Consider the following 12,434-nt stretch of genomic DNA (forward strand, 5'->3'; position numbering starts at 1 on the left):
ATAAAAAAAAAAAAAAAAAAAAAAAAAAAAAAAATACATAAGATAAAAATTTTTTAAACTTTTAATTTGTCACAGAAAATTGTCACTACAGCAACAACAATCACAATCAATAATAAAAACATATACCTCTTGCCTGAGTCCGCGGGTTCGCGACCTGCCTGGGCAACTTGGTGAGACCTCATCTCTACAATAAATCAAAAAATTAGCCGGGCATGGTAGCACGCGCCTGTAGTTCCAGCTACTTGGAAGGCTGAGGCAGAAGGATCGCCGGAGCCCAGCAGGTCGAGGCTGTGGTGGCTGGGAGCGGCCATTGCACTCCCATCTGGGCAACAGAGTGAGACTCCAACTCAAAACAAAAAAACAAACAACAAAAAAACACATATACCTCAAGGGCACCTGATCTCAAACCAGGCAAAGTAGGAACCAAAGGGAGCAAACGTTACCTGTACGATGACCACTTATATACCTAATCCTGAATTGTACCCCACACCTTTGAAATAAAATTTTTAAATTTTTAAAAATTAAAATAAAAAAATGTACCTCAGCAGTCAAGAGTCTTTTTGGACATTTGTTAACTGTAGCAAACACTTTCCTAAGTCCAGTCTCTAGCTGTGCCAGTAACAATATGGCACAGTCAGCAAACCTGTGAAATGGAAAGAAAATAAGCAGACCTCCATGTTTCAAAACTTAATATGGGCATCAACATCATAATAATTCTCCTGCAGTTCAGATTTGACCATGTGGTTTCAAAGACAAGAAGAAGTGATACTATTTGCTAATTTGAGAAATAAAAATAGAACCACAGTTGTATTAACTAGTGATTTTAAAACCATTTGCCAGTGTCTTGTTTGATGAACCATTTTTAGTAGCTTCAGTAGAATGTTATCAAAGATCTGCCTAACTCATTGCACCACTTCTAAAAAATACTAAAATACCAGGATTTCAATGGGTTCTCAAGGCATAAAAATGAATGTATTCCTGTAAGAAATTAAAGACCAGCTCATCAGACCCTCTGACTGCTAAGACACATGTGTTTGGTCCCATACATACTTGTACTTGCAGGAATAGAAACAGAATATAAGGACAAAGCTTGTCTGTCTTTGTTTTATGATTCTGGAAACAATGTTTCACTCACAGTAAGAACTCCAAAAAATACTAAAGAGTAAACTGAAACATCATTTTATTAACTACAGTGCAATTGCAGCTGTCCTGGAAGTGGCAGCATAAGGTGCCCTGTGGCCAGGTCTACTCCAGACAACCTGTTCTCTTCTGCTCCACAGCAGAATGGTGGAAGGTGAAGACATTGAGAAAGACTGGCCTCCCATCATCAAAGCAGCCCTGTCATGCACCTGCAGTTACCTGTGTGACTTGAACTTGATCAGTGCAATTTCCCAATATGGTAACATGATTTTTAATATAAAAGTAGATTTCATCATCACCTCTTCTAATACTGAAAGTATCTCATGAGTCACATCTGCAAAACAGCAAACAGTTGTAAGCACAATTACACGAATCAGCTGAAAAATGGTGGGTGCCAGTGAGCCCACATCTTTGGATGGAGGAACCATGGCCTCTGCAGGAGGGGACCCATCAAAAGGTAGGCTTGCCCTGACTGAGAGCCAGAATGTGGGTGACCTCAAGCACCTTGATGAAAGGGGAATGGACACCTGCATCTCTTCAGTTTCAGGGCTGAGCAGGTGACCCCAATGACTAACTGAAGTAACATACATTTTCAGAAGATGCTCAATACTACAAGTACTTCTGGCATAATGATCATGAGCACAAAGACACAGAGGTGGAAGGAGAAGGAAGTGCCCACCATGGAAAAACTGGAGCCGTTTTTCTATGTTGACACATCAGAGGGATAAACCAGCTCTAACTAGCATTGACTTGCATGGCTGCGACTCTCAGAGGCTCCCCACAACTACAGGGAATGGTGGGAAGAGGTAGGGTTTACATGACATGGTTTAAGAGGTTCTTCAAGAAATTTTGTTTTTTGGTTTTTTTTTTAAAGATTTACTCGTGTAAGTACAGAAATCCAGAGTTTAATGAATGAAAAATAGCTACAAATTTAAATAGCTACTACAGGTTAAGCACCTGTACTCCTGAGAATAATGTTTACTTTTATTTCTCTTAAGGATGTCTATGGTTCTAATTCCTGCAAGTCAAAATATCGATCATGGGCTATCTCTATCTTTTCTTAGTGGATTGCCATGATCATTCTTATTGGGAAATAACAAATGGCACTGATTATGTGCTGGGCATTATATCAACTGCATCTCATTTAATTTTGGCAACAATCCTAGAAGGCAGGTAGGTATTCTATCCCTTGTATAGATGAGGAAATAAACATTAGGAGAAATTAATCTCAAAGTTACCCAGCAAGTAAAAAATAAGGCTTAGAATGAACCCATGTTAGACTGTAAATCTGAAGTTAAAATTATTTACATCCTTGGATATTGCATTAGTTTTCACTTGCTGACAAAAAAACTACCTTAAAATTAGCAGCTTAGTACAACACCTGTTTTTAAATATTACAGCTATATAGGACTGGAGTCTGGTACCGGGGGTTTCGCTGATCAACTATTATCACCCAAGTGCATTCTCATCTGAAGCTCATTCCTGTTACTAGCAGAATTCAGTTCCTTGTGTTGTAGGACAGAGTCTCCATGCTTAGCTTTTACTACTCACATTTCTCTTCAAGTAACTTTGTAAGCCATCTTGCCACTGGAGAATAACCACTTTACTCCACCTCAAGAGTTCAAATCTTCATACTTTGTACTGACTTTGCAAATATCTTTGGGAAGATATGTTAATGAGGAAACATGAAACATAGTACTTACCAGGAAAAACAAGCAAATCCTCTAGGCTTGTAAGAGTTATGAAAGATCGATGTGCCAATGTAAGCTTACTGTGTTGAAGGTAACTCTTTAGTAACTGACCCAATCCTGCTGTCAACAATATCATCGTGGAACAGTATCTAGGGGAAATACCATAGAGATCTGCTACAAAAAATGAACTCATATATATAAAAAGCTTCATCATAAAAAAGTTTAAAATTAAGAAAGCAAAGCACCAATAAATCATACACAACTCCCTCTAGATGTAGGAATTAAGCTGCACAATGGTGGAGAGGAGCAGTAACAGCTTAGGAACACATGAGCTGAAACCTCAGGGTCTCCCACCCACGTGGGTGTGCACCGCATTGCTTCCTTCTGTAGTTGCCCCTGAAGTGCCTGTGGGGTGAAAGTCATCAAAACCATAACCCTGTCACCACTCTGGTTACTATGCTAGTAAAATTCAATTTTATCTTCAAAATCCTGTCTCAAAACTCATTCATCTTTCACCAAATACGTCTTTCTTTCTCATGAAAATCAAGATAAAACAAACTCTTCAGTAGATCAAAAAAAGAAAATTACTTCACTAGAAACTTACTTTGGAGGAATTTCTTGAGGTGATGCAAACCCATGCCACAAGACATTACGCAGGTTGAGACCACACGGAGAGCCAATGAAGATTTGCAGGACATGCATCTAACCCAGTTAAGGACAGCAAATTGTTAGACAGTTAAGTAATTACTGACTTACTGACTAAACCAAAATAATACCAAAACAATGTCTTTCTTCTTTGGAACTGACAGAATCAACAGCTTTGGCTGGTATATAGCAGTAATAATAATAAGACCATCACTTACTGAGTGCATAATTATGTGCCAGACACATTTTTGCATGTGCTCATGAACTCATCCACCCTCAGAACAATCTATGAGGAAGGTACTAGTATTGCTTCCACCATGCAGATGAGAAAAAAACACAAGAATGGAAAGGTGGAACCAACGTTTCAAAGGCTACAAGTTAACAGAGGAGGATAAGAGCTGAGCCAGGTTGTACTGCTTTAATCCTGTGCATCAAATGTGCCCAATATCTATGTAAAAAGCAGTGATAAACAGAAACTCAGTATTAGGCACCATGTAGTTGTCTGGTAAAATAGAGAACAGGGCAAAGCCAAGTCAGTGAGGCTCTAGGCTGTGCCTCCACTTGTCTGACTTGAAGCTCATCACTTACCTACTCCACCCTCTATCTACAAAGTGAAGAACACACCCAGCATAGGGATCCTACCTAGTGGACTGCACTCCTCATGCCATTCCCACAGAACTGCTTCTGGGTTGGAAGCACTGAACTTTAGAAGCAATTCAGAAAAAATGGAAGAAGTTCAGAGACTAAAAAACTTGTTATAGAAGAAACAGCTGAGTCTCCTGAAGACTCAGGAAGAAGTGAAAGCCATCTTCATACATGTGAAAGACAGCTGTGAGAACAGGAAATAGGTGCATTCTGAGTTACCCCCGAGGGTAGAACCAAAACCAGCAGGTGGAAATGACCATGAGGGATTCAACTCAATACAAGAACATGGACCAACCAGTTCTTCAATGTCACATTAGGTCTTTTTGCTCCTCCACTCATTTTTCAATACTTCTGGGCAATCAGAAGTATGTGAGTTAAATGCCAGGGACCAGGTAAAAGTACTCCGCAGCTAAAGTAGAGGCAGATGAACAGACAGCCAGCAGCATAGAGGAAGGTGGCGGAACAGGTCCAAGAAGTGAGATGTGTTTAACAGTTCGGTGAAACACTTTTTCATTCCATGCTGTCCACAAAAGAAAACCATCTTGAAGTTGACAAGGGAGAAAGCTCCACAATGGGAAAGCATCACTCAACACATTTCTGTACTAGGGGCTTCCTGGCTTGGTGTGCTTTCCCACGAGGCTCCCCTGTGCTGCTTGGCCAAGCCCACCTCACTCTGCTGCCTAAGGGTTATTCATCACTCCTAATTCTCTTGACCATGTGCCCACTAGATTTTGCTTTAAAGATGTGGGTTGCAATCCAGGGTTAGGTATACAAAGGTTGATTATGCAGGTACCCTTGTTGATGAAGTATGCCCCTTCTCCCCTGGTAGTTTCCCCAACTGCCAATCCCACCCCTCCTCCCCTGGCAGTTTCCCATTACTGCCAATCCCTTTCTTACAGTATTATGGTAACTGTTCAAGGTCTGCTTATGAGTGAGAACATATGGTACTCTGTTGTTTCTGTGATAGATCATTGAGTATGATACACTGTAAATCCATCTAAGTTGTTGCAAAATCCATATGTTTGTCCTTTATGGATGCCTAACATTCCATTGTATATATGTACATTTTTTTATCCAGTCCAGCTTCAATGGGCAGCACAGTTGGTTCCATGTTTTTGCTATTGTGAATAGAGCTGTAACAAACATGCGTGTGCAAGTATCTTTTTTGTAGTATGATTTGAGTTTCTCCAGGTATATTCCCAATAGGGGAATTGCTGGGTCATATGGAAGGTCAATTTCTAGTTCTTTCAGAAACCGCCACACTGTCTTCCAAAGAGATTGCATTAGTTTACATTCCCACCAGCAGTGTAGAAGCATTCCTTTTTCTCTGCATCCTTGCCAGCATCTGTTGTTTCTTTTATTAATAATGGCCATTCTTACTGGGGCTAGGTGGTATCTCAATGTGGTTTTGATTTGCATTTCTCTGATGATTTGTGAGGTTGAGCACTTTTTCATGTGTGTTGGCTGCCTGTATATCTTCTTCTGAGAAGTGTCTATTTATATTTTTTGCCCACTTTGTAATGGGGCAGTTTGTTTTTTCTTTTTGGCACTTCTGAGTTCCTTGTAGATCCTAGATGTTAGGGCTTTGTCAGATATAGAGTTGGCAAATATTTTTTCCCACTCTGTGGGCTGTCTCCCTGCTCTTTTGATGGTTTCTTTTGTTTTGCAGAAGCTTGTCAGTTTGACAAGGCTCCATTTGTCTGTTTTACTTTTTATGTTATGCGCACTTACAATTTTGATCAGGAATTGATTGCCAGTTCCTATTTCCATACGTGTGTCTCCTGCATTTTTCTAAGATTCTTATAGTTTGAAGTTTTACGTTTAGGTCTTTGATCCATTTAGAGTTAATTTTTGTGTATGGTAATAGATAGGGGTCCCGTTTCAATCTTCTGCATGTGTTCAGCCAGTTATCCCAGCACCATTTGCTGAATAGGCCATTCTCTCCCCAGTGGTTGTTGCTGGAGGCTTTGTCAAAGATGAGTTGGTTGAGAAATTGAGACTTTGCTTCCAGAATCTCTATCCTGTTCCATTGGTCTATATGCCTGTTCTTGTACCGATACCAGGCTATTTTGATTACTGTAAACCTATAGTAAAGTTTGAAGTCTGGAAGTGTGATACCTCCTGTTTTGTTTCTTTTGCTAAGGATTGTTTTGGCTATCTGTGGTCGTTTTATGTTTCTATATGAATTTCTGTATTATCATTTCCAGGTCTGAGAAGAATGATGTTGGTAATTTAATGGGTATTGCGTTGAACCAGTAGATTGCCTTTGGTAGGATGGACAGCTTAACAATGTTGATTCTTCCTATCCATGAGCATGGAATATTTTTCCATTTGTTTGTGTCTTCTTGGATTTCTTTGAGCACTGTTTTGTAGTTCCCATTGTAAAGGTCTTTCACTTCTCTGATTAGGAAGATGCTGAGGTATTTCAGTTTTTTTGTGGCTGTTGTGAATGGAATTGTGCTTTTTTTTTTTTGGTTCTTTGCCTGCTTGTTGTTGGTATACAGGAATGCAACTGTCTTTTCCACATTTATTTTGTACACTGAGAATTTGCCAAAGTCCTTTATCAGTGCAAGCAGGATTTGACAGATTTTTCTGGATTTTTAATGTATAGGATCATATTGTCAGTAAAGAGGGATAAACTTGATGTCTTCTTTTCCTATTTGGATACCCAATTTTCTTATTTAATTGCCCTAGCTAAGACTACCAACACAATGTTGAACAACAGGAGTGGGCATGGGCAGCCTTGTCTTGTTCCAGTTTTCAGGGGAAATGTTTCCAGTTTCTGTCCATTTAGCAATACGTTAATTGTGGGTTTATTATAGATGGCACTTACTATTTTGAGGTATGTTCCTTCTATACCTAAGTGTTTGAGGGTTTTTATCATGAAGGGATGCTGGATTTTTTTAAAAAAGGTTTTTCTGCATTTAATGATATAATGATGTGATTCTTGTTTTTACATCTATTGATGTATTTAATTACATTTACAGTCTTGCGAATGTTGAACCACCCCTGCATCCTGGGGATGAAACCTTCTTGGTCATGGTAGATGTTTTTGGAGAAGCGTTTTTGGATCCGATTTGTTAGAATCTTGTTGAGGATTTTTGCATTTATGTTCATAAAGAATACTGGCCGGTAGTTCTTTTTTTTGTTGGATCATTACCTGGTTTGGGTACCAGTGTGATGTTAGTTTCATAAAATGACTTGGGGAGAATCCCATCTTTCTAAATTGCCTGGAATGCTGTCAACAGGATTGCTATCAGTTCCTTCTTGTATGTTTTGTAGAATCTGCTGGAAAGCCATTTGGTTCAGGGAATTTTTTTGTAGGTAGTTTTTGTATGGCAGAGTTAATTTCCTGGGTTGTTATTGGCCTATTTAGTGTCTCAATGTCTTCTTGTTTCAACCTGGGGAGGTTGCATGATGTCAGAAAGTCCTCCATTTCATTTAGGTTATCAAGTTTGTTTCCATATAACTGTACACAGTAATCTCTGATAATCTTTTGTATTTCTGCCGGGTCAGTTGTGATTTGATTTTTTTGTATTTCTGATTGTGTTTACCTGGGCTTTGTCTTAGAAGATTTTGATAAAGCATTTACTTCTGCATGATTTTTTAACATCTGAATTTTCACTATAAGTTTAAATGGTTGTAAAGGGCCTAATTTCACATGTTAAAAATATTGGGACTTTAGAATAACACCATAATATACTCTTTTTTTCAGAGAGTTAAAATTTTATTCTGGATTGAGTTGGTATTTTAATTAGAATACATCACTGATCAGAGCACCATGCTTTGATTGTCCCCATGGCACCTGGAGGTTACCTGCAGTCAGGACAGGAAAGCCTGCTCTGTGCTGGGAAAGGGGAAATCCTGAAAGGGAAGGTAGAAAGGGAGAACACGCCTGAGTCACTGATACGATGGAGTTTTTCCTAAAGTATCATCAGTTTTGGAAGAGTAAAAGCACAGTTAATGCCTGTGGTTTTGTGTCAGGCTTCTTCTGTGAGTTTAGATGAGCAAGCTTACCACAGACTGCCCGAAGACATGAGAAAGTTCCTCAGATCGAAGTAGGTCTCTCAAGAGAAAGGGACATTCCTTCCCCATCAATACAAATACCTGACAGCCAGACAAAAGTGGGATAACAACTGCGTTATAACTTCAATAAACACTGAAAACATTATCCATGAGGCAACTCTTTGTACAAATGAGGGCAGAAAAGTACTTAGACACCAATCTTTTGATTTTGCAATTGTTCACAAAGAAAAATATTAAAAATCTGTATCCAATGACTAGAAATGACTAGGAAAACAAGAATTAAATCAAGAAATCTGAGGGCAACTGTAAAATAGTTTCACGTGCATTCAGATAACTTAATAATAAAAGCGTTCTCACACTTACATCACCCAAGGCTCGTTCTAGACATGATGTCAGTTTCATTAAGCTAAGAGAAATAGCAGTTGATTGTAGACTTTTCAAGGCATCAAATATTTCAGGAAATAACTGTTTAGAAAAAGGCACATATTTGAATTTGCACTCAAGAAATATTTCTCAAAGTAATAATATTATTTCTTGAAATTCAAACCCCTAAAGATTTCAACTGTGATATTTAATTATTTTGGGTAGATAAGTAAATATTTCTGTATAAATATTACATTGCCTAAAAAATAAAAGTAAGTAATAAAAGTATAAGAATTATTTAAAAGTTCTTTTTTTTTGGAGTAAGAGTCTCACTCTGTCACACAAGCTGGAGTGCTGTGGCATGATCATGGCTCACATGAGCCTTGACCTCCTGGGCTCAGGCAGTCCTTCCACCTCAGTCTTCCAAGTAGCTGGGACTACAGATGTGCACCACCACACCCAGCTATTTTTTTTTTATTTTTGTATTGCTGAGGTCTTGCTATGCTGTCCAGGCAGGTCTCGATCCCTAGACTCGCAACCCTCTCGCCTTCACCTCCCAAAGTGCTGGGATTACAGGCGTGAGCCACTGCACCTGGCTAATTTTCCTTATTTAAACCTTTTATTGAAAGCAGTAATTGTAAACTGAAAAGTCAAATATTTACTTAACTTGTTACTCTTGAGTTAGCTTAGTCCTTAAAAACAGATAAATACAACGCAGCTTATCCTGCCACTTATCAGCACTATTCAAAGGGGAAGGCACTGTTCTGACTCCACATTCAGAAATTCAAAGGATTTTAGAGCTAGACTTGTTACAGCAACTGCTTTACTGTGGTCATTTAGCATGCCAAATGAAATGGAAGAAAAACTAACAAAAAAGGGGGAAAGAAAACATTTGGGATTGGGCCTCAAACTACCTATCCCACCTTCAATTCCCTGTTAACAAACCAAGCATCCCTGGTTCTAGTCTCCTGGCCTTGCTGTCTCAGGATACCTCACACTCTTTCTACAGGGTCTCTCTGACTCTAGAATGCTCCGTTTTTCTTGTCCCAGGATGAGTACCACATACCAAGTGCTACCTCTCCAACTCCTAATTCTGTCATAATGAAATCTAAAAACTCCCATTGTTCCAAGGGGCATGTTTCTCAGTTTAGGCTTTGGAGACCTTGGGATAACTAAGGGCTCCCTTGCAACCCTCAAGACTTCTTCACTGTTGGAGGACTTGGGGACAAAGGAGGAGACCCCTTCAAAACTGGCAACTAATAAGGCCTCTAAGAAATATTTGTAAAGTCTTTTCTTTGTAAAGGTTTTCAAAAGCCAAACCTCTGGAAAATCTGTCCACTGAAACCACAGTGCATATTGAATTTCAAACTGCTCCTTGGTCAGAGATAAGAAATGTAAGTGGATGGCCTCACACACAGGCCCAAGCAGCCTCACACTTCCCCAGTAATCCAGACCCTGGTCTTAAAGAATAAGAAAACAAGTGTTAGTACCACAGCTCCACATCATGTGATTAAAAATATCTAAATCATCCAAGAAAAAGTGTTTTAACGATAAAATTTCCACAAAAATCAACAATTAGTTTACAACTGAACATATGGTACAAATAAATTACATGTTTATCTGATTATAAAAGAAAAATATACTGTCAGTAGAGTTTGGAAAATACAAAAAGTTCAAACAGGAGAAAAAATATTTCCTTCAGTGTTTTTACCTGTAAGTAAGTATACAGGAAACCAGGCTCACACTGTATATATAATATTATAATCTGATTCCACTAATCATTATTAGACTGTGAAATTTCTAATGACAATGAATTATTTTAGAACACTTTATAATATACATTTTTTGGTGTTTTGTGATGTTTGGAGTTGAACATCCACATGGTTCATGATTTTAAAAAATCACAAAAGGGTGATTATAAACATATCTTTTTTCACTTAGCTCAGATTTTTCTATCAGATGATAGTCATTTTTTACCAGCATGTAAGGAATAAATTACTAAACCAATCCCCTACCATTTGATGTTTGACTGTTTGCAGATTATTGGTTTTGTTTTGTTTTGTTTTGAGTTAGAGTCTCACTCTGTTGCCCAGGCTGGAGTGCAGTGGCACGTTCACAACCACCGCAGCCTCAACCTGCTGGGCTCAGGTGATCCTTCTGCCTCAGCGGTCCAAATAGCTGGAACTATAGGCATGTACCATCACACCCGGCTAATTTTTTCACTTATTGTAGAGATGAGGTCTCACCAAGTTGCCCAGGCTAGTTTCAATCCCGTGGGTTCAGGCGATCCTATCACCTCAGCCTCCCAAAGTGCTGGGATTATAGGCATGAGCCACTATACCCGGCCTATTTGCCTTTTTAAAATTTAGTTATTACTAACAATGCCTCAAGGAATATTCTTGCACAAACACACTTTCATATCTTTAGTGTATCAATCATACAAACTCCTAAAAATGGAATTCCTGGGCAGAATACATCCATTTGTAATTTTTAAACTATTATTAAATTTCCCCACCCATATTTCTGCTTCAAAAATGTATACTTGCAGGGCATGGTGGCTCATGCTTAAGTAGTCCCTGCATTTTGGGAGGCTGAAGCAGATCACTTGGGATCACTTGAGCCCAGGAGTTCTAGACCAGCCTGGGCAACATGGCCAGGCTCCATCTCTACAAAAAATTTAAAAATAAGCTGGGCACAGTGCTATATGCCTGTAAGTCCCAGCTACACAGGAGGCTGAGGTGAGAGGATGGCTTGAGCCCAAGAGTTTGAGGCTGCAATGAGCTAGGATCACACCACTGCACTCCAGCCCAGGAAACAGAGGAAGATCCTATCTCTGAAAATAAATCAATATTAAAAAAATGTACAAAAATGCTTGGAAGATATTTTAAAGGTTGTATAATCTATTACTGGTCATTTCATACCCTTAATTCATATGATCCTACAAAGAATCATCTCAGGGCCCTGAGACTTAAGTCATCAATAGCCCACCAGCCCCTCAAGGCCCTGACTCCTCCTATGCACAAGTGGTTTCCTAGCCCAGTTTCCATGAACTTTTCCATGCATATCTGGCCACATCCCCTCTTTTCACATTGATTTCTTTTCTCTTTTGAGATAGGCCTGCATCATAAACATCCTCTAACAAAAGGAAGCAATGTTCAGAAAGGTGAATTTCACAAGTGAAAATATTTCCATGATCAGTACTGACAAAATCTTGGGGTACACAGCAAGTACAAACCTGAGTCTATATAGCTTACACAGTCTGTGATTGCTTTCCAGCATACTTTACCATCTTGTGTTATGATGCTATTGATGTCACAATTTACTCTGAGTTCAAACCCAAGTTTACAAATCATATCATATACTGAGGGAGAAAGGCATGTGGTAGTAGAGTCCCCTATTAGTAGCTGAAAAATAAAACATAAGAGATATTGTCTAACAGGAAAGAAAAAGAAGAATATTAACTATGTATTTAATCACATATTAAGTCATAGGAAACTCTATCTTACGTGCTGAATGTACTCAGTTGTTATTAACATGCTTCCTGGATAGCATTAGGGCTATATAATTAATACACTAATTAATTTTTTTTTTTTTTTGAGTTGGAGTCTCACTCTGTCGCCCAGACTGGAGTGCAGTGGTCGCTCCTGGCCACCACAGCCTCGACCCGCTGGGCTCCGGCAATCCTTCCTCCTCAGCCTTCCGAGTAGCCAGAATTACAGGCATGCGTTACCACGCCCAGTTGATTTAATTTTTTTTTTTTGAGTTGGAGTCTCACTGTCGCCCAGGCTGGAGTGCAGTGGTGCACTCATGGTCACCCCAGCGTTGACCTGCTGGGCTCAGGCTATCCTTCCGCCTCAGACTTCCAAGTAGCCAGAACTACAGGCGTGTGCTACCATGCCTGGCTAATTTTTTTATTTTTTGTAG

The 12,434-nt window shown here is 39.2% G+C and overlaps 1 protein-coding gene across 2 annotated transcripts in view; it reads right to left on the bottom strand.

Moving 5' to 3' along the window:
- Positions 1-12,434, bottom strand: part of ERMARD (ER membrane associated RNA degradation) — a 36,945-nt gene that overhangs the window by 22,675 nt on the left and 1,836 nt on the right. The window contains exons 2-9 of one of the 2 annotated variants that reach the window (XM_008067485.2): positions 11,746-11,914; positions 9,831-9,970; positions 8,511-8,612; positions 8,139-8,228; positions 3,436-3,533; positions 2,844-2,980; positions 1,360-1,474; positions 541-643 (exon numbers count right to left, since the gene is read on the bottom strand). In XM_008067485.2, coding sequence (XP_008065676.2) covers positions 541-643; positions 1,360-1,474; positions 2,844-2,980; positions 3,436-3,533; positions 8,139-8,228; positions 8,511-8,612; positions 9,831-9,970; positions 11,746-11,914 — 954 coding nt within the window. The remainder of the gene's footprint in view (positions 1-540; positions 644-1,359; positions 1,475-2,843; positions 2,981-3,435; positions 3,534-8,138; positions 8,229-8,510; positions 8,613-9,830; positions 9,971-11,745; positions 11,915-12,434) is intronic. The other variant, XM_021717312.1, reaches the window with a different exon arrangement.

The sequence above is a fragment of the Carlito syrichta genome, unplaced genomic scaffold (assembly GCF_000164805.1).
Source record: "Carlito syrichta isolate Samal-C Ts95f unplaced genomic scaffold, Tarsius_syrichta-2.0.1 Scaffold309642, whole genome shotgun sequence".
NCBI classification, from domain to species: Eukaryota; Metazoa; Chordata; class Mammalia; order Primates; family Tarsiidae; genus Carlito; species Carlito syrichta.